The following is a 23,047-nucleotide window of genomic DNA, read 5'->3' as shown; positions in this document are numbered from 1 at the left end:
CTTCGTGAAAGCACCCCTTTGTTCCATTCACTAATCTTGTTGCCCTTCTCTGTACTCGTTCCAGCAGCTCTACATCCTTCTTGAAATGAGGCCTCCAGACCTGTATACAGTACTCTAGGTGTGGCCTGACCATTGCCTTATACCAAGGGAATAATCACCTCCTTATCCCTGCTGGAAAAATTCCTGTATATCATTGACAATACTCCATGAGCTACTCTTGCAGCCCGTCTGCACTGCTCAGAGAACTTCATATCTGCCTGCACAACCACCCCCAAGTCCCTTTCATTCTCTACCACTGTCAGTGTAGTACCACAGAGTTGATACATTGCTCTGGGGTTGCTGTTTTCCATGTGTAGTACTTTACATTTGTCAATGTTAAACTTCATTTGCCACCTCTCAGCCCATCTGCTCAACCTTTCCAGATCCTGTTGCAGCAGCATAGTGTCAGTAGTGTCCTTGACAACCCTGCCAACCTTTGTATCGTCTGCAAACATGGACATTAAGCTTGATATACCATCATCAATCTCATTTATAAATACAGAAAACAATAATGGACCCAACACTGAGCCCTGAGGGACTCCACTAATAACATTAGTCCACGATGAGCAGTGTCCATTGATTACCACTTTCTGTCTTCTCCCCCTCAACCACCCCTTTATCCATAGCAGCAATTTGCCTCCAATGTCACACTGCTCCAATTTGTGTAGCAGTCTTCCATGTGCAACAGTATCAAAAGCCTTTCTAAGATCCAAGTATATAATATCAAAGCTATTCCCTGCATCCAGTTCTTTTGTGACTGCATCATAGTATCCAATCAAATTGGTCAGGCAAGACTTCCCCTTAACAAAACCATGCTGTGTCCGAGCTATAACTGAAGTTTTGTCTAAATGATCCTGCAGTGCTGCTTTAACCAGTGCCTCCATTAATTTTCCTGGAACAGAAGTTAAGCTCACAAGTCTATAATTACTTGTGTCAGTCTTTGATCCTCCTTTGTGAATTGGGGTCACATTTGCACATTTCCAGTCTATGGGTACCTCCCCTGAGTCCAAGGATGCTCTCATAATTATGGCTAAGGGTTTGCTTACTTCCTTTGCTGCCTCCTTTAATATAACTGGATAGCTCCCATCCACCCCGGCTGCCTTTCTTGTGTTTATCTTCAACGATTTCTCCTCCACTTTACTCCCAGTTATTTCAAGATTCTGTAGCTTACTGCTAGAGTTGAATACACCTCTGGCATTCCCCTTGCTGAATAACTCCTCATGTGTGAATGTCGATGCAAAATATTCATTTAGTTCGTTAGCTACCTGAGCAGAATCATCAACAGTTGACCCATCAATATCAAGTGGACCAATCTGATTCATCCCCTTCCTTCTAGAGTTTACATAAGTAAAGAACTCTTTACTGTTTTTCTTTGCATCCCTTGCCAATGATTTCTCGTAATCTGCCTTCGCCTGCCTAACCTCCTTTGTAACTTGGTTGCATATCAACTTGTATCTATCATAGGCTTCTGTGTCATGTGTTAATTTGTAAGTATCCCATACATTTTTCTTCTCTGCCATATGCCTCATTAATTCATCTGACATCCATTTTGGCCTAAACCCTGAACAATATTTCTTAGTTGGTATGTAAAGCCTAGTAGCTTCCAAGATAAGTTCTTTGAATGCTTCCCATTTTGAATTTGCTGTTGGTAACATCATCAGTTGGTCCCACTGTATAGAATTTAAATAGTCTCAGTCCATCTTAGTCGCCTTTACGGAAGCAATAACCCTTCCCTTTACCCCTAATGGTAGTTACCTCTTTGAGTAAATCCCACTTCAGCACACTGTGATCACCCACCTAGTGGTTCATTTATCTGCAGATTCTTAATGCATGAAGAATCACTGCTGATAATCAAATCAAGAGTATTACTCCCTCTAGTTGCCTCCCGAACATGCTGATGTAGAAAACGATCATCCAATAAATCCATAAAAGCCCTGCTAGTGTGTGAGTGACCAGCCCCCAAATTCCAGTCAATATCTGGGAAATTAAAATCTCCCATTATAAGACTCTCTGATTTACTGGCCCACTCTATTTCCCTGTACAGTTTCTTATTATACTCATCAGAGTCATTAGGCCTATAGCACACTCCTACTCTCAATTTTGATCTCCCAATGTTTATGTCACACCAAACTGACTCAACACTGCACTGTCCAGCGATGTCGACTGGCTTCACTTCCTTGGTTTTTATGTGATTCTTAACTAATAGCATAACCCCTCCCACCTTCCTATCCTGTCTATCCTTTCTGTAGACGTTGTACTCCCCAAATTCCAGTTCTGTATCCTTTATATCTGTGTGACACCACGTCTCTGATATCCCAACAATATCTGCCTTTGATGTTTTGAGCAATACCTCAAATTCATAAAATTTATTTACTAAACTCCTAGCAATGGTGTACACGCAAGTATACCTGCACCTGTTTCTATTCTTAGCTACCCTAACACAACCCATGTGTTTATTTGTACCGCAATGGCTCCCAGCAGTCTCTGAAATATCATGCATCTTGTTTTTCAGGCTTCTGCTTATTCTAATAGAAGCAGTGCAAGAATCTCTTTCACCTCTGCCAGTGGCTTACTGTCAATCTATTGGTCTTTGTCACCCCCCAAGCTAGCAGTTTTCTGACCCACCGAACACTGCCTCGATGGCATCAGCAAATATTCTTGCAGATATTATATGTGACCTGTTTGCTTTGTGTCCGTGTATCCCAGAATCGACGGTGCCTCTCCACCTAGTTATTCTGTTCTGGCATAGAGCCTGTACGAAGCAAGCGTTGGTGAGATATTACTATCTCACCAATGCTAATACAAGACAGCTACTGCCTGATGCCCTTGTCTAGCCCCAGATTTACATTATCTGTTCATGGCAAAATGCACAATTCCTGCACCCACTGGAGGTAGTGCAATATTGGTGAGTGCCAGTGATCTTGATGTCAAATGGAGAAACCTCTACAAATTATCTTCTGTACCAACGAGAAACTAATTATTATAAAAATCAGATATATACATCACATTTTTTTAAATGTGTTCAGAGTCTCAGAATTCCTGACAACCAGGAAGACCAGTATATAATTAGATTACATACAATGGGCAAAGTTTAGCTACATAAAGTACTCAACAAGGAAACCTATACCCCCACAGAGACCACCTACACATTCAATTAACAGCACTGTGTAGTCTGTTTGCTAGAACTTTTAAACCTGCTGACAAACACAATGTGATAGCTTCAAACTCTTTCACATAAACCTTCTGTTTCACAGAAACAAATCTTAACAATAACAATTAACAGAAATGTATATAATACCAATTGTCATAAATAACACAACATTATTAACATTAATCAACACTATAAGAATTTACATAAATCTTCTGTTTTCACATAAAACCTTTTTCGTTTGTGAAGTAAATCTCCAGGAGAATCCGAAGTTCTTAGTTAAGTCCTCAATGTAAACACTCTTCTCGAGAAGATTTGCAGAGCATTAAAATTATCAGTGTTCAACTAGGATATTTAAATTGTTCTCCATTAAGTTTGGAATCACAGACATTAGATGCTCTAGGTTGAGAATACAATGGACAGTTCAGAAGTACATGAATCCATGTTTCATATTCCCCACATGTGCAGTACGGGTCAGGCTTCAGACTGCAGTCAAATAACTTAGCCCAGAGAGACTCATGCCCTGTTAGCAGATAAGAAGTTGTCATAGAAGGCCTAAACCATGAAATAACTCCAGGGGGTTACAGAGTATTATAGTGAACAACCACTGAGTGAACCAGACAGTAGTGGGAAAATAACTGTATTCTGTTTCTTGTTAGATTTTAGCTCTATCCAGAATAAGCTGTTTCCTTCCTGGGCTTACTTGACACCATCAGTTCACCTTGCTCTTTTTTTTTTTTTTAATGTAAACCCCAAACACAAGAGGTATTAGAACCTATAGTACTTAGTACCGTGCTTGGGTTGGAGGTTGAGAAGACAAAAGAAGATTTGTTGACATTGAACTTGAACTTCTGTAGACTGTAATTTTCAGGAAATACGTATGAAGGAAGGTTGTTCCAGAAAACGGCAGTTGAATGAATAAACGAGGAAGATAAAAAGTTGGTTCTGTGAGCTTGAAGTTGGACAGTAAATGGATGTTGGCTGGTGGCGGCATGTGTTCGGACTGTTTTGAAAGAGAGAGCAATTATAGAAGCCAATTCAAAAGAACAGTGCCCATAGAACTATCTGTAGAAGAGGCATGCAGCAGAAACAGTACGTGTATGAGAAAGTGAGTGGAGAGACTCTGTTAGAGATGAATCATTAATTAACCTAACTGCCCTCTTCTGAATGGAATCAAGAAGCCTGAGAGAGGTTTTGGGGGCACCACCCCAGTTGTGGGAATAATATTCCATGGCAGGGTGGATTTGCGATTTATACAGAGTGAGCAGCTGTTTGGAAGAAAAGTAACGCCGAGAGTGAAAGAGAAAAACAAGTTTTTTAGATACAGAGGAAGCAATATTTGTAATGTGTTTGTGCCAAGAGAGATTAGAAGTCAGGGTAATCCCCAAAAGAGATATATCATTTTGCCTAGAAATCGGAGTGTCACTAAAGATAAGCATGGGAGCAGAAGATTCCTTTTTTGCGAGAAATAAGACAAGACTGAGTTTTACAAGGGTTGAAATAAACTAAGTTGTCTTTGCCCTGCTGTAGAATTACCTGAAGATCGGCATTTAAGGAATTGGTAGCAGATTTTTGAGAAGTTGAAGCTTATTGAGCAGGACAAGGTTTCTCAAAATGGAAAGTTAATGCAATGTGCTATCATCAGCAAAACTATGGATATGATTTCCAGTCAATGGAAGAAGGTCTTTATACAAGAGGAAGGTCTTATATAAGAGGAAAAGAGTGGGGGACAGAACTGAACCTTGGGGGACACCGACATTAGAGGAGAAGTTAGAAGACAGAGAGCCATCTACCATCACCCTCAGTGAGCGATCAGAGAGAAAACTGGATAACCAATTACTAAAAACAGTTGGCAAACCATAAGATGGAAGCTTGTTTAGAAAACCTTTATGCCAAACATGATCGAAAGCCATTGAGATGTCAAGAGCAACTGCTTGTGTTTCACCAAACTTTTTCATTAAATTTGTCCATAAATGAGTAACATAAGCCAGAATATCACCAGTGGATCGACTCTGATGGAATCCATACTGGCGATCGTTGATCTGACGGAAGATTTCCAGGTAGTTTAAGAGTTGGTGATTAATTGATTTCTCCATTACTATAGAAAGAGTAGAATTAATTGCAATGGGACAATAATTGGATGGGAGGGATTTGTCACCCTTTTTAGGAACTGGCTGGATATGAGCAAATTTCCAAGCAGATAGAAAAACACCTTTGGAATAAGAAAGTAAAAAAAGGCGGCAAAGAACAGGAGTGAGTTCAGGAGCACAGGTTTTGAGAGCAAGTGGAGAAATACCATCGAGACCTGGAGCTTTCTTAGCATCAAGATTCGTCAAAATCCTTCTGACATCCTTTTGACGGAAGACCACAGGAGGCATTGAATGGAGAGTGTTGGAAATGGTGGGAGGTGTTTTACCATGATCATTAATACATGAGTTGGAAGAAAAATGGGATGCTAGCAGGTCAGCTTTATCCTTGGCTGAAGTGACAACAGAACCATCTGGTTTGGACAGAGGTGGAGCAGAGATGGGCAAAAGTTGTGGCTAATAGCTTTGGCAAGAGACCAGAATGCTCGGCTACTATTAGGGCAAGAAGCAAGTTTTCTACTCTTAGCCTGTTCAATTTGGACTGATTAATAACTACTTTACAATTGTTGCGAGCTTTGGTGTAGGCAGAAAATGAAACGGAAGAATTAGAAACAAGCCAATTACGATATGCAACATTCTTCTCTTGAACAGCCTTAGCACATTTATAGGAAAACCAAGGTTTAGATAAAGGGCGAGATTTTAAAGTGGAGTGTGGGATAAAGGATTCCATTCCTGCAAGAATAATTTCACTGACACAATCTGAGCAAACGTTGGCATCAGAAGTTTTGAAACAGTAATCCCACCAAAGAAGAGAAGAAAAGAAGTCTCGCTGGTCATCCCATTTTGCATTCTTGTAATGCCAAACAACACGAGGTTGGGAATAGCCATGAGATAAAGGTTCCATTGGAGGAGAGACAATCACCAAGTTGTGATCTGAAGTGCCTAAAGGACCTCTCACTTCGACTGTGTACTTAGAAGGATTGTTTTTGAGAAAAAGATCAAGCGTATTGGCTGTATGATTAGGATTGTCTGGTATTCTTGTAGGTAAATGAACAATCTGTGCAAGATCATTAGTAAATGCAAAAGCCTCAGCATCTCGACCAGCTGGGTCAGTGTGACTAGAAAACGGAAGCAAGCTGGAGTTGTGAACATTAAAATCACCCAGCAAAATTACCTCACTATAAGGAAAGTTGGACTGGAGAAAGTCAAGTTGCAAAGAGGGGAATTCAAAGAGCTCCAAGTGATTAGTGGAGTTGGGAGAACGGTAGAGACAACAGATGAATTTGACACAATGAGGTAGAGAGATTTTAAGTCAGAGAAGATCAAAGAGAGGAGATTTCAAATTGCTAAGTCTCTGACTGGGAATATCAGAACGGGCATATGCACCAGTACCACCTTTGAGGCGAAAGGAATTATACAGTGAATAATTTGGGCATCTGAGATGAGCAGTAGTTGAATCAACCGATAACTGAGATTCTGTCAGAAAAAGTACATGGGATATGACAGACTGCAAGTGGAAATGGACATCGTTGAGATTTGAATTGAGACCACGTATATTTGTGAAATGAATTAGGAAGTGCTTGGGAAGTTTAGATCTTTTCGCAGATAAGCTTGCTCTATTAGTTTGACAATTCATGGTGTATTCAATAGTAAGAAAAAAGTGGGTGGACATGCTGTATGAAGTAATGAAATTTTTGGATATGGCGTACACAAGGTAAGAATATACCCAGTTCCTTGACATAACATGGCCTCGACAATGCTCCCCACATACACACTACTCGGACTCCCTCCAGTCACTATCTGGCAGGGTAGAGGTAGCAAGATAATACACTAGCTGAGCTGGAAGCCTCCTAGAGTGTTACCAATAGGTTCGGTCCGGTGTACTAACTAGCGGCCGGCCTGCGAACACAGTTTTAGAGCTGTACCCTCGAAATGTAAGGAATATTGGATCTCACCACGATGTTCATTGTAACCTCAAAAGTCATCAGTCATACTGCATGATGGAAGAGATAGGGAAGGGTTGACTGGAACTTAGCTCTAGATACTAAACATGGCTTCCAACCACTTCAAGCCTCCAGGGGTCGTGGTGCCACATCTCGACCCCTGCGTACGTTGATTCACACCTGGGTGGTCACCCACCATGTACTTGTGCATGGAGGTTATACCCGGGATTACTAACAGTCCCATCATCGTGAGGTGTAAGCAGAGGATTTGGCTGTCACAGACCATCCGGACTTCGCCAAAATTGGTTCCACTTGACTTGAATGTCATTCGAATATCAGTTCCATCAGCGTTTTAGACTCCCAGGTAGCAAGTACAGCTTGTCTGGCATATCTGAAAGAATGTCTGTGACAACCTCAAGGACCAATTCTTGATTCCTCTTTGTGCATATTTGCATTCATTTTTGCTTCAGCTATGTGTTTTGCTAGTCTCTCTTCTCACAAACACTATCACTATCAGTTTGTGGAGACCCTGAATACAAGTAGAGTAACGCACATACATATGGCTGCACAAATAACAGTGCAGTTAATAGGTTGGATTAGAGTATGTAACCAAGTCAAGTGTTCCCAGAGCAGGTCACAAGTACAACTGGATGGGTACCACAACCAGTATCGAATGGCACACCCCAAAAGAATCAAAATAGCAGAAGTGTTTACATCATTAAAATTAACAATAAAAGAATTGGAAACAAATGATTAATAAGGATACAAGTTAATGATAATAACATTATGTACAGCAGTACAAAACTGTTGACTGTAACAACACATTTGGATCAGTGATAAGCAAAAGATGGCCATTGTCACAAACATTATAGGGAAAAGTCAGTGTCAAATATAGAAGAATAAAGTTAATATAGTAGTGTATATAAGAGTTGACATTGATAAAGAGATTGCTTTTCGGAAATTGTTAAGTGATGTGTAGAAGATGTTTTAAAATCCAAATGGCTTATGTGAATTTCATCAAGAGATAATTAAAATGAAAGACAACATTAAATCTGCAGTCAAAGAGAACTCAAAGGTCTTTGTGAATTTTAACTTTAGTGATTAGAGTATGAAATCTAAGGAGAGTATGAAAATTTATGTCAAAAGGCCTCTTTTTGAAATAAATTTGAAAATTTTTAGATTTAGAAAGATTTAGTGGAAAAATAATCCTTGAGTTTTTTTTTTAATGGTGAGAGAGAGAGAGAGAGAGAGAGAGAGAGAGAGAGAGAGAGAGAGAGAGAGAGAGAGAGAGAGAGAGAATTCAGCTCAGGACCCTGGGGTGTACTCACCAGACATGAGCCCCTGAAATGACCAGATAATGATTGAAAGAATAACATAAGTATTATTTATTTGTACACAATTATTTACAAAAATTACAAAGAAGATCTTGTGCAATGCCGGATGATTCCATCAACTTCTTAAAGCCATTAATGTAAACTATTATAGTTTGAGGGTTGAGTGGATTAGCAAGGAATTTGGGGATATCCCCAGAAATTTAGAAGAGTAAGCAGAGAAGGTGGATGAACTGCATAAAAAGCAGAGCTAATATTTGTGTAAATAATGTCTACTTGACATTTGTCATTTAGCATTTTTAGGATGCAAATGTTTGTGTAAAGAAGATTAATTATTGAACATTTGGTGATACCATAATGCATGTGTGCCATATGTATTGGGAAGAGTTGATAAGTTAAGAAAGGTAATTAAACTGTTCAAGAATAGAAGAGGAAACTGAGATGATGTGGTCATCTTTATGAGCTTTTGGATTTTTACATTCCTTTTGACATTCCCATACCATCCTAAGATTGCTTAATTTATCTTTGACTGGATGTCTCCGACCTTGATTTTTTTCCTTATTTGCTCATTTGTAATATATGGTCTTGCCGTTGCTTCCAACTGTTAGTTCATTTTTGACTCTCATTTTTGAAGATTGTGATCTTTGATAATTTTCTGCATTTATCATGCAACTCTCGACTCCATATGTTAAAATAGGCTTAAAACTATTATGAACAGTTTTTTTTTAAATTCCAACCAGTGCAGTTTTTCCATATAGGTTACCACCCTCCCTAAATTTCAGTTTCATTATTACTAATTATAATTCAAAACTAATTAATATTTCTTTGTCAAGATTTTTCAAACGTGCATGATACAAATGTGCTAATGATTTTTGCATCAACCTTGACTATACTTTTTGGTGTGATCAGCATGTCAAATATCAGCTTGTGCAGTGTGTTCATTCTAGGACTATTTTCAGGTTGCATATGTGGTCTCCTTTTAAAGGATGCTTAGTGCAGTCTGGGTGCCCAGTTTGTGAATAATATTTGCTTTTGTGTTCCTTGTACTTATGTGTTTTGTTGTATCATAACTAAAAAATATTTAGTTTTATTGTGCAGTTAAGAATTGGGCTGTTGAAAAATTATTGTAATTTTCAGTCATAAATAAATGTAAAAAGTGTACAAATTTTACAGTCTTTTTTTTTTTTTTTTTTTTGGTTAACAATCAGAGAAAAAAAAAATTATATAAAAATAAGGACATACTCTTTCTGGCCTAAACATAATGCAGATAACAAAGATTTTGTTAGAATATTTATTATAAGCACAAAAGAAAACAGTTGTTTCTGTGAAACAGTATTGTGCAATCAGTACTGTTTGTTTTCAGTGTGACAAATTCAATAATGTTTTCAATGAATAAAATTATTTTATGTGGACTACAACTGGAATGACTTGAAACTCTTAATGAGGAGAGGTAAGGCATGGGTGCTCACTGAAACATTTGAATAATGGTTTTGATCTATCTACTCTAGGAGAAGCAAATATTGTGATACATTTAAATGAAGCATACACACACACACTATAGACTTGTAATTTTATAACGAGGAGGTTAGAAAAAGACAGAAATTTTCAAAATAATTGATTGTTTAAAGTTTTTTGTAATGTTTGAAGACTTCAGCTGTTTTTAAAGAAACCACAAGATAATGTTGATTCAACATTAATTGTTAGGTTGCATTTTTTAGACGTAGTCTGCCATAATGAAATTTGTGCAGAAATAATGCCAGTGAAATTCCTTGCTTTTAAGTCTGATGCCATGACAAATGTCTCTGAACAAATGTAGCAGATTATTGTTATCCACTGTGAAAAGGAAGGAACAATACGTGAAAGATTTTGAGACTTTTTCAACCTACAAGCACAGAATTCAGAGTTTCTCAGCACATTAGATGCATTTAGAACATTATTTTTAAAGACTTGTCACACAAACATATGATGGAGCAAGTGAGGCAAATGTGGTGCATAGACAGTAATCAGAGACATATAAAAATGCACATTTTCTACATTGTTATTCCCACCTCCTCATTTTAATAATGGAAAAAGGCAGCTTCCCATAGCTACTTTCTGTCGTGAATAATGTTTCTCAGTGGGTCCATTGAGAAATATTATTCCACTTTGTATTCATTCAAATACAAGATGGAATCTTATCTGCAGAATTGTGAATACAGTTTATGAAAATAAAGTTGCTTTAAAAAATGATTCCAAGAACTGCGGAAAATGAACCAAAGTGCAACAGTTCAAGCAGCTAAAATGATGAAAATTTACTTTTTAGGGCTGTCATATTTCCATCACATTATGATGCATGTAGAAGTTCTGTGTGATCAGTTACAAAATTGGAATGTTCCCCATTGTCTATTTTTTGTTGCACTGGAGACATTTCAAAGACGGATTTTCACATTTGAAAATAAAACCATCAGAATTTAACTGATCCCAAGTAAGAATCAGTTGAAGCAGTAATGAAAAAAGAAACAAAACAAGTGAAGGAAAGTTGTTTCTGTGAATGAGATCTGCAAAAGAAAGATTTAAATGTGCAAAATGTCTGTTTGCACCAATATCGTGTAATTCTGAACATTTTCAGCATAAAAGCAGCATTTTTGGTTACTTTTAGAAGAACTGAATGAATTTGTTATAGCATATCCATTTCTTGACAGAGAAAGAGTACAAACCAAACTTTGTTCTTTATGAGCAACCTGAGTTTTGTCAAGGCTTGGATGATATGAAAATGTATGAAGTGCTGCTTAAGAGCAGCCAGGACTGACTCTTTTTAAGGAAATATGTTCACTTTTAAAAGCTTTATATTAACTATTTATGTTACACACTTCTCCAGTTTATAAGTAGTTTTAATCCTTTTATTTCCAAAAAGGATCAAGACATTTTTTAATAAGCATGATGTCGGAATACCATCTCTCTGCACTGCATTAGACATGTTAAGTTGAGAGAATATCATGGTAGAGAACATTGATGACTTCTATGATAGAGTTACTACCAAGTTTGTTCTTTAGAGGGAGAGGAGAATGGATTGCATATGTAAGTAGGTATTTACACAATGGTAATGTAGCTGTTTTTGTAAGCCATTCTTAATTTTTGTCTCAGTATGTTTGAATATAATGATGATTGAATATTATAAATAAGTTATAATTAAAAACCAGTTTGATGTTATTTCTGACTGAAATCTTACATGTCACATTTTACAGCTAATTTGTCTTTTTCATGAAAAGAATGTAACTGGTTTCCTACATTTCCTGCTCTACATATTTAATTTTTTATATCCATGTCTAATCTTTCTCCTTCATCAAAGACTATTTTCAAATACTATTCACTAATTTTTGAGTATCTAGTGACATCCAGTCACTAGTATCTAGTCAAACTAATAGAATAAACTCTCATCTATGAAAAGATCTAAATCTCCCAAACACTTACTCATTCATTTCACAAATAAACATGGTCTTAGTTTCAATCTCTGTAGTGTCTGTTTTCACTTACAATCTGTCAAACTCCATGTACCTTTTCTGACAGAAACCCAGTTATCAGTTGATTCAGTTCCAAATTATTCATTGTATGATTCCTCTTACTTCAAAGGTCACACTTGTGCATATGTCCGTTCTGATATTCCCTGTCATAGACAGGGAATATCAGAACAGACATATGCACAAGTCTTTGGAATCTCCTCTTTTCTACCTTCTCCGGCTTAAAATCTCTTTACCACATTCTGTCAAATTCATCTGTTGCCTCTATTGTTCTGCACTAATCACTTGGAAATCTTTGACTTCCTCTCTTTGAAACTCAAACTTCTCCAGTCTAACTTTGATAACATAACAGTGAGGTTATTTACCTTGCTGATTTTAATGTTCACAACTCCAGCTGGCTTCAGTTTTCTAGGCACGTGGACCCAGCTGGTCGAGATGCTGAGGCTTTTACAGTTACTAATGACCTTGACCTTGAACAGATTATTCATTTACCTTCCAGAATACCAGACAAACCTAACCAAGCAGCCAACACATTTGATCTTTTTTTCTCACAAATAACCCTTCTAAGTACACGATCCAGGTCAGTGGTTCTCTAGGCACCTCAGATCACAACTCGATGATGGTTTCTTCTCTAATGGAGCCTTTCTCTCGGTGCCATTCCCAACCTTGTGTTATTTGCCATTACAAGAATGCAAAATGGGATGATCCGTGAAGTTTCTTCTCTTCTTTTCCTTGGTCAAATTACTGTTTCAAATCTTCTGATGTCAAGTTGCCATTCCCAGATCACGTCAGTGAAATTATTCTTGTAGGAATGAAATCCTTTATTCCACACTGCAACTTAAAATCTTGTCCTTTATTTAAACCTTGATTTTCCAATAAATGTGCTGAGGCTGTTCAAGATAAAAATGTTGCATATCACAATTACCTTGTATCCAAATCTCCAGGTTCATTTTCTGCTGTACCAAATCTTGCAACAATTGTAAAGCAGTTATTAATCAGTCCAATCTAGATTTTGAACAGGCTAAGAGTAGAAAACATGCTTTTTGTCCAAATGGTAGGCGAACATTCTCTTTCCAAAGCATTGGCAACACCTTTTTCCCATCTCTGTCAAAACCAGATGGTTCTATTGCTACTTCAGCCAAATATAATGCTGACTTGCTAGCATATCCTACCCTTCTTTTAACTCGTGTATTCATGATCTTTGTAAACTACCTCCTACCATTCCCAGAACAATGCATTCAGTGCATCCTGTGATCTTCTGTCAAAAGGATGCTATAAGGATTTTGAACAATCTTAATGCTTAGAAAGCTCCAGATTGCAACGGAATTTTTCCACTTGTTCTCAAAACCTGTTCTCCCGAACTCACTCCTGTTCCGTGTCACCTTTTTTCACTTTCTTATTCCAAAAGGTCAAGTCTTGTAAATAAGCTTCCATCTTATGATTTTCCAGCTGTTTTTTGTAATTTGTTATCCTCGGTGATTGTTCACTGCGGGTGATGGTAAATGGCTCTCTGTTTTCAAACTTCTCCACTAACTGGTGTTCCCCAAGGTTCAGTTGTTTCTCACACTATTTTCCTCTTGTATATTAATGACCTTCTTCCATTGACCAGAAATAACATCCATTGTTTTGCTGATGATAGCATTTTTATTTATTATTTATTTTTTTTATTCATTTATTGATTGGTTAACCCCAAGGTTTCCCCCATTAGCCACTGTTTAACATCATGTGGGGAGGGCAGTGTAACTATGTAACTACACAAAATTATCTACAGAACAATCAACAATATCTGTAGTTCTATATACTTAGGCGCCTCCGTAGCCAGGTGGGAAAGAGCAGCAATGCGTAGCACACGCTTCTTAATTAGACCGGGGTTCGAGCCCGTCACCACCAAATACGGAGCATGCGGAAAGGTCAGGGAATGACCACCGCACCGGAGCAATATGGCCTTAGTTGCAATGCTCCTAAAAAAAAAAACCAAATAACCAAAATAAGTTCTATATACAATTTCTAACAAGTTAGCACTTATAAAAAAAAAAAAAGAAGGATCATCTTAAGTAAACAACTTAACTAGCCAAATAGCCAATAGAATGGCTAAAATATATTTAAATACATCTTCAGGTCAAACACAAGGTAGAGCAAGAAGTTAAAAATAGAGTATATTACTCAAATCTCAATAACAACTTTCTCACAACAATCTCAGTGTAATTAGACATCAGAACATCAAAGCTGATTAAACATAACCGTCAAATACATTATCAAAGCATATACAGCACAATTAATTAGTTTAAATATGCATATACCGCACTCAAACCTTAAACAAAAGGCATAAGGCTACAGTAATAACAACAGTGATATTACCACAGAATAAGTTACTAAACCAAAGAATGATTGACCTTAGGATTAAGTGACAGCAGAGGAATTACATCAACCTCCAACTAATACCCAGGAAATTAAAATTTAATCTTCACAGTCGACTTGTAACTCCCAGAAGTGAAAGTTCACAAATAAAAACTTGCGTGTGTCTTCCAGAATGAAAGTTCTTAAGAAAGCAGACATTAATGATTACACATATTTGATACTTAATCCAGTCAGGGCATAAGCTAGACCAACCAAACAATATATACACTATGCAACTATACATTAAGTCCAGCACTCAGGGAGGGACCAACAACAATTACAAATACACCATATTCCTGCAGCAGATGATAGCAGATTGCATTCCCACTTCCAGCTTGCCCTGCATGAACTACTTCAACTTCTGGAATATCCACTACTAATTACTCAGTGCTGATCTCTGGTTAATTCTTTAGTGGAGCAAAGATAACTTAGTTGATTCCAATCATTTTAAAACTCAGTCTTATGCCTTCTCACAAAAAGGATTCTTCTGCTCCTATGCTTACCTTTAATGACACTGATTTATAGGCAAGATCATATATCTCTATTGGAGATTACCCTGACTTCTAATCTCTCTTGGCATAAGCATGTTACAAATACTGCTTCATCTGCATCTCTTTCTCTAATTTGTGGTATATAACAATATACTGCATTACTTTTCTTCCAAACAGCTGTTCATTTTATACAAGTCACAAATCTGCCCTACCATGGAATATTACTCCCACATCTGGGGGTAGTGCTACCAAACTACTCTCAAGCTTCTAGATTCCATTCCAAAGAGGACAGTTAGGTTAATGACTTTTCTCTAACAAAGTCTCTCTCTCTACCCTCTATCTCATAAAGGCTGCATGCCTTTTTTATAGATACTTCCATGGGCACTGTTCTTCTGAATTGGCTTCTATAATTCTTGCTCCCTCTTCCAAACTAGTTCAAACCCGTGCCTCAACCAGTCAACATCCTTTCGCTATGGAACTTTGAACTCACAAAATCAGCTTTTCCTTGTCATTTATTTATTCAATTTCTGTTTTCTGGAACAATCTTCCTTCATACATATTTCCTAAAATTACAATCTACAGAAATTGAAATCTAATTTTTTTCAACAAGTATCTTCTTTCATCTTCTCAACCTTTAGGTTGAGAAGATGAAAGTATACCATAGGTTATAATACCTCTTCTCGTGTTTGGGGTTTTCATAAAAACAAACAAACAAACCCATTCTTTGACAGTCTTATATAGAAAGCCAGTTGTTTGGAGAGAATAAACAAACCAAAACATAAAATTAACTGTTTATAACACATTTTTTAAGCATTTTTTTTTATCTATAGGCCAAGAACTGGGTGAAACATAAAGAGATTGATTGATTCTTGGATAATAAGTTTTACCTTTTTTTTTCAAGCACTTTATTAGTTTATAGTTAATGATATGTCTAAAATATTTGTGCCAATTTAGTCATTGGGAGAAAATCACTAAGTGATGAAGTGCAGAGTAGACACTAGTCACATAAGCTAAATCCAATATGGCCAGGGTAGAATCAAGGAGGAGTTGTAGAATACTCAATTGTTAAAAAGACAAATAGGTTACATGCAAAATATTGCCTATTTTCTCAGCTGCAAAGCAATAGCTTTACAGCAGAATATTCAAATAATGTACACATTAATTCAAATATATACACAGTTACAAATACTCATTGAGATATGTTTTGGATCAAAAAATAATACATAATCGGTTAATTATATACTCAACAAAAATGCAGTAGCAAAATGTGACATTGTATCAATTCAGAAAATGCTTTCCAACATGTTGTAATAACATGTGATTTAATGTGTCACAAAAATTCTAAATTTCTGATTATTTAAATTGAAACCATTAGAGAAAAATTGCATACAATTTTTCATAATGATTTCTTTAAAGATTGCATGATTTTAACTTTTTATTTTTTCATGTGAAAAGAGTGCAAAGCATTACACTAATGTTTCAATACTTTAGTATAAAGTATTGGTGCAAGTTTTTATTTAAACATTTTTATATAATTTTTATAGGTTGATGATCCAGAGAAAGCAGCTTCCTGTGCCTACACATTTCTACTTCACAATCCAAATCATGAAGTAATGCAGTATAACCTTCGATATTATATGGACCTTCCTAACATAGATGTGAAAAAAGTTAAATACTTGGAACAAAAAACCTATCAGGTATTTTTATATAACAGTAATGAAGAATTCCATTTAAAAAAATTTCCTGTCACATTTTTTGACAATTTTGAGAGAAGCAGCTCATTCATATCTTTTAATGATGTTTTAATTTTTAATCGAAATGCATAAGTTTCCCTGATGAAACTTTCTCTAATTTGTGGTATATAACAATATACTTTTGCAATGAAGCAATATAACTTTATGAACTTTAAGATAACTTCATGATATTAAACTGTTAATTACCTCATAACCAAGAAAATGTGATTTCAGGTTTAATTTAATTTTTTTTTTAATTCGAAGAGTCCTAATTTAACTGTTAAATTTGAAAAAAATTCATTGTTATTTCTATTTCATGTTTTGCATTTTAATTTTTTATATAAATGTTAAAATGAGCAAGGGTTATTATAAATTGCTTAATTTAAGAATATTTCATTTTGTATATATATACATATATTGTATATGTATATATAATATATGTATATACATATACAATTTATTAATTTATAAGTATCCCATGCATTTTTCTTCTCTGCCATATGTCTCATTAGTTCATCTGACTTCCATTTTAGGCCTAAACCTTGAACAGTGTCTTAGTTGGTATGTAAAGCCTAGTAGCTTCCAAGATAAGTTCTTTGAATGCTTCTCGTTTTGAATTTGCTGTTGGTAACATCAGTTGGTCCCACTGTATAGAATTTAAATATTGTCTCAGACCATCATAGTCGCCTTTACGAAAGCAAAAACCCTTCCCCTTTACCCTTGATGGTAGTTACCTGTTTGAGTAAATCCCACTTCAGCACACTGTGATCACTGCCACTTAGTGGTTCCTTTATCTGCAGATTCTTAATGCATGAAGAATCACTACTGATAATCAGATCAAGAATATTATTCCCCCTAGTTGCCTCCGGAACATGCTGATGTAGAAAACAATCATCCAATAAATCCACAAAAACCTTGCTAGTGTGTGAGTGACCAACCCACAAATTCCAGTCAATATCTGGGAAATTAAAATCCCTCATTATTAAGACTCTGATTTACTGGCCTACTCTATTTCCCTGTACAGTTTCTTGTAGTAGTTCTAGTGGCATGTGATGTAAGAAAGCAAGTGTATGAGCTTATTCAGCATCAGCCAAAAAAAAAAAAAAAATCGCACCATTCCCTCCAAATGCCTGTCCAGTTCCTCCTTAAATTTATTCAACCTATCAACTTCCACAACGACAGATGGAAGTTTGTTCCAGCAATTAACCACCCGCTGGCTAAAGGAAAATTTCCGCACATCTATTGTACATCTGTCCTTTCTTAATTTGAATTTATGCCCCCTTAGGTTCGTAATCTGAACAAGTGGAAGGATCCCATCAGAATTCAGCGTGCTCAACCCATTCAAGGCCTTATACACCTCAATCAGATCACCGCGCAGGTGCCTAGTCTCCAGCCACTGCAATTTGCAGAACTTAAGCCTTTCTTGGTAAGAGGATCCCTTCATTCTCCTCACCAATCTTGTTGCCCTTCTCTGTACACGCTCAAGTAAATCTACATCCTTCCTAAAATGAGGCCCACAGACCTGTATGCAGTACTCAAGGCGTGGCCTGACTATTGCCTTATACAGAGGGACAATCACCTCCTTCTCCCTGCTAGCAAAATTCCTATATATCATTGACAAAACCCCATGGCCTGCCCTGGCAGCCTGTCTGCATTGCTCAGAAAACTTCATATCTGACTGCACAATTACTCCCAGGTCTTTTTCATTTTCTACCACCTTAAGTGTAGTACCACACAGTTGGTACGCTTTTTTATTTATGATTTTCTTTTAATTTCATTGTAAAGGTATCTTGGTACATAACTAGTAGAAGCTCACCTTTCCAAGATTATTCCTATTGGTGCATTCATTTTCTATATCTGTTTCATTTTTATTTTTTTTTTTTCTGCTATAGCTTGGAGACATAATCACATTTGTCTCTGAAGTATAGTTGCAACTTTGGATTTTTATTCATTTTCTCCCAGTACAATGTTTCTTCTGTGTAAAATTAAAAAGTTATACTGGGAGAAAATGAATACAAATCCAAATAATAAAGGCACCAAATGTATGCTTCTTTTGATTTTCCCTGTCTCTAACTAACAAAAATGCTGCATCTGAAAACAGCTGTTTTCAAGAGCATGCTGATCTGAAAACAGCTGTTTTCAGATCAGCATGCTCTTGATATTTGATCTTGCCCACCGTGCCTTTTTTGGACATGGAGATGATGAGCTTTTCCACTTGAAGGACTTCTGTTTTGTTTCTGAATCATAACCGTAAACTCAGCTTTCATCTCCCCCATTATGACCTCAGAAAGTGTGTAAGAAAGGTCCTTACACACAGAAATCTGTTCTGTTTCTGTTTGTCACTTAACAGATGAGGAACAAATTTTGCAGCAATCCACCTCATGTTTAAATTTTCAGTTAAAAAGTGTTGGCATTCTACTGTATGATAGGTCTAGAATGTTACAAATGTCATTAATTGTACACTGTCTGTCTTTGCGAATTTACCTTTTCAATATTTTTATCAGTCCGATGATGATGGATAGCGCGAGTGCTCATAATCCTAAACTGAATTTTGACCACCTTGGAAATGCAAATACCATTGAAAAGTTTGTTTCTGCCCATAGCTTCATCATGAAATGCTTGTTTCAGAATTTTGTAAGCCGCTGTAGCTGTTTCCCAAATTTGACAAAATTTTATTCAAATTTACTGTTTCCTTAACGTCTGCCATCTTGCACTCATCTACAAAAATTGTAAGACACACTTGACAGAAATGTGCTTAAACACCAATTACACAAAAGCACAATGTCTTATTGCCATTTCTGCTCTCACTATTTCAGTAGGAGCAGAATGATCTCCATGACTGAAAATCAAAAACAGTGAAGTGTATGAATATTATTTCACACGTGACCTTCTTATTGATTCAGTGCACTTCTGATTTAATAGTTATTTCACTGACAAGATATTTTGCTTTCTGCATTGGTGATCAGTTACGATAGCTTTCTTAATTGGTGTAATACTTTATAAGAGAAGTGCATGTGCCAAAATCAGGAGTTTGCTTTTTTTTTTGTTGTAATTTATTCTAACATTGCTTTTGGTTTTTGACTTTAATAACACTACATTACTGCTATAACAGTCCACAACTCTGTGGAACATTTCCTTTCTTCGACCTCCAATGTGTGTCAAATCCTCGAGTTATAATTTTGCTGCCAAATGAGAAATGGAATGGATTGCAGGTAAGATTGTATATTTCTACATCAAATTGTCTTTGATGTACTTTAATCAGACAGTTTTAGAAACTTTCCCGAAAGTAGCATCATATAGGAATTGAATTAATACATTGAATACATTAATTATATCTTAGAATTTTAAATTAAAAAATTATCTTGCATTTATGCTAAAGTAAGTTACTTTCAGTAAACATGATAGATGACAAAATTAAAATGCACAGCATCTTTGGAATAAAATTACCTAAAAATTGCAATAATACTTCTTTAATAGTAAAAATTTAATTGATTATAAATTTAAATTAAATTTCAAGTAAAGGAAGTAATCTGTACTTTCAGAGAGGTTAAAGTAAAAATTGTTGTTTTGTTAGGAATTATATCTGAAAGCAGCCCATATCTACACAGAAAAAAATTATGAAGTTGTTATTGATCTGATGGAGAAAGCTCTAACAGCATATCTGAGGGCAGAAGATGAATGTCGTCTTCTCTGTGAGGCACTACTGAATGACCCTGTACCAATGGAATTAATTCTGTCTATTGCACGTATGTGTTTAATTTAATTTTGTGAAGAAAAATATTTATGCTCTTAGTAGCATCATGTAGTAACACTTCCAAGTTATATGCACTTGCATTATTAACGCTTCAAAATTATTATAGGAACAGAGTAATTATTTGTGAGTACTTGCGTCAATAAATATGCTTAAATATTATAATTAAATTAGCAGAAAATTATTAATGACTTGTTTCTTTTTTCCTTCTCAAAATTTTGTGTCAGAGTTGTAGACTATTTGTTTTAAGTGTCAGCATTAATGCATAAGTTTTTTTTTTTTTAGTATATAAGTTTGAAAACCAGTAAGGAAATATTTAATATGAAAGACCAAGAAAAGTGGAAAAAATGTTCAAAACATTAATGCTGGAAGTATAGGAGGATGGAATATCATAACAAACTTTGACAGGGGGACCAAAATGTGATAATCCATTTAGGACATAGTGTTTCATACATCTAGACCAATGCAAATAAGAGCTATGGAAGTAATAATAATGATACTTAATTTTAAATTTATGAACTGCAGTGGCCAAGATGGTGGTCCTGACACTGTGTACTGCATATAAATGTATCAATAAATTAGATATATTCAGCATGTTTTAATTCAAGTTTTACAATTATTTTGAATTTAAAAAAAAAAACACCAGATGAATGGTCCCATGTTGTGCCAAGAACATAATACAAAATTAATAGTTATGTTAAAAAGCATTGGGAATAATGCTAAATATAAAGAGTGAGCAATATGAGTGGTATGCTGTCAAAAGAAAGAATAATACACAGGCATTTTATAGAAATTTTAATATAAATGATAACAGAAGTATAAAAAGCTACATAGAATTGATAGGAAAGGTAAAAGATATATTATGTACTGCAGAGTAATATATCAAATTAATTATAAATATGCCAGATGTTTCAAATGAATCTAATATAAAATTGAGCTGAGATTGTATGTTGAATGATAATGGGGAAATTTTGTAGCATTTGGAGGAGAGAAGATAATATCCAGTAACAAGTAAAAAAGGTAAAGAATATAGTTGGAGCAATCATTACAGACAGAGAGCGGTATGCTGTTTAAAAAGAATTAATCTCAGAAGTTGGGCATTTGTGCTCCCAGCTTGCCCAATTAGTAGAATAATTCTCCTCTTCACTTTTCTTTTGCTGACTTTTCCCTTAGAATTATTCGAGGGATCAGGTTGAAATTCTTTCTGTCCTCCACTCTTTTCTCTTCTGTTTTATATATCTGCATTTTTGTCTTTCATATTTCCCAGTTCATTCCCTTTCCTATACCATATACTGGTACACACACTCTTAACTAATTTTCACACTACAGTGGAATCTCGTTAATACAAAGTTCAAGGGACCTAAATTTTCACGTCTTGTAATAACAAGGTTTGTAGTAACGAAGTCCCCCAAAAGTGTCAATTTTATCTTTTTTTTTTTTTTTTGTACATACTGTATATCTAAGAATAATAATATCAGAAATAAATTAATAAAATAAAAAACAAAAGCCTTGTCTAACAATACAGTAATAGGAATAACATATTTTTTAAAGATTTTATTTTATTTGTAAGATAAACTAAGAGAAAAGCAATATTAACGGAAATGAAAATATTGTACAGTATCACAGTAAAAAGAATGACAATCTTAATATAAAAGGAGACATACAAACCATTAACTTTTTAATAAATTAATCTAATCTAAAGAAAGAATCCAATGTTGTTTGCACAGTTTTTGTCCTATATGCATTTTTAACTACAGCACAGACATTATCAAATGCAATAGTTGTTTCTTTATCAACATTACTGTAGGCCAACACATTTTCTATTAAGTTCAATACATTTTGGGCATCTTTTTTAGATGGCAGTGTGCGTGCTTTTTCACATTCACTGTCGCAGGTAACAAAAACATCATAGTTTTGTTTGGTACCCAGCAGCTCTTCTGGTGTTGGCAATGTAGTGATAGCAACTTCATCATCCACCTTCACAAACTCTTCAAATTTGCCAACAAAATCCATATGCTCCTTCAAATTCCTCCATTACTCACTGTTGCTGTCACATTCGTCTGCTGGACCATGTTTTTCAATGATGTTCTCTCCAAAGCCACTCTTTCTGAAGCAGTTGATTATTACACTTGATGTAATACTTTCCCAAGCAATAACAAGATTACGGATAGCATCCAAATTGTTTCCTCCTATGTTAGGGATCAAGTACCTTATCAGGCAGGCTCTATATGCTCTCTTGAGGTTATAAATAATGCCTTCATCCAGTGGTTGCATTAAACTGGTGGTATTGGAGGGTAAAAACAACAGCCGTATATTTGTCAACTTAAGTGTCTCGGCAGAATGTGCTGTAATGGTCTAGACATGACAATGGTCTAGAATCATCAAAATGTTCCTTTTTTCTGAAGCCATTCTTCTGTTCAGTTTTGATAACCAAGACTGAAAAATTTTGACCTTAATCAAAGCACTTCTCTATTGGCTTCATAATCACAGGGAATTTGGTTAACTGCTTTAAAACATCTTGGCTTGGAACACTTACCAATCACAATTTGTACTGCCATCTGAATTGCAGCATAATAGAACAGTGGGTCTTTGTTTACTTAATTTTCCACTGTCATGGTGGAAAATTAAAT

General features: G+C 35.8%; 1 protein-coding gene across 1 annotated transcript in view; it reads left to right on the top strand.

Moving 5' to 3' along the window:
- The window catches only part of LOC150087233 (prolyl 3-hydroxylase 2-like), a 178,445-nt gene that overhangs the window by 19,129 nt on the left and 136,269 nt on the right, over window positions 1-23,047 (top strand). The window contains exons 2-3 of the mRNA XM_090372416.1: window positions 16,478-16,630; window positions 20,241-20,412. Of these exons, the coding sequence (XP_090228542.1) occupies window positions 16,478-16,630; window positions 20,241-20,412 (325 nt within the window). The remainder of the gene's footprint in view (window positions 1-16,477; window positions 16,631-20,240; window positions 20,413-23,047) is intronic.

The sequence above is a fragment of the Mastigoproctus giganteus genome, chromosome 4 (genome assembly GCF_048544385.1).
Source record: "Mastigoproctus giganteus isolate SK-2022 chromosome 4, ASM4854438v1, whole genome shotgun sequence".
In the NCBI taxonomy this organism is placed as follows: Eukaryota; Metazoa; Arthropoda; class Arachnida; order Uropygi; family Thelyphonidae; genus Mastigoproctus; species Mastigoproctus giganteus.
This window is presented reverse-complemented; position numbering and strand designations above follow the sequence as displayed.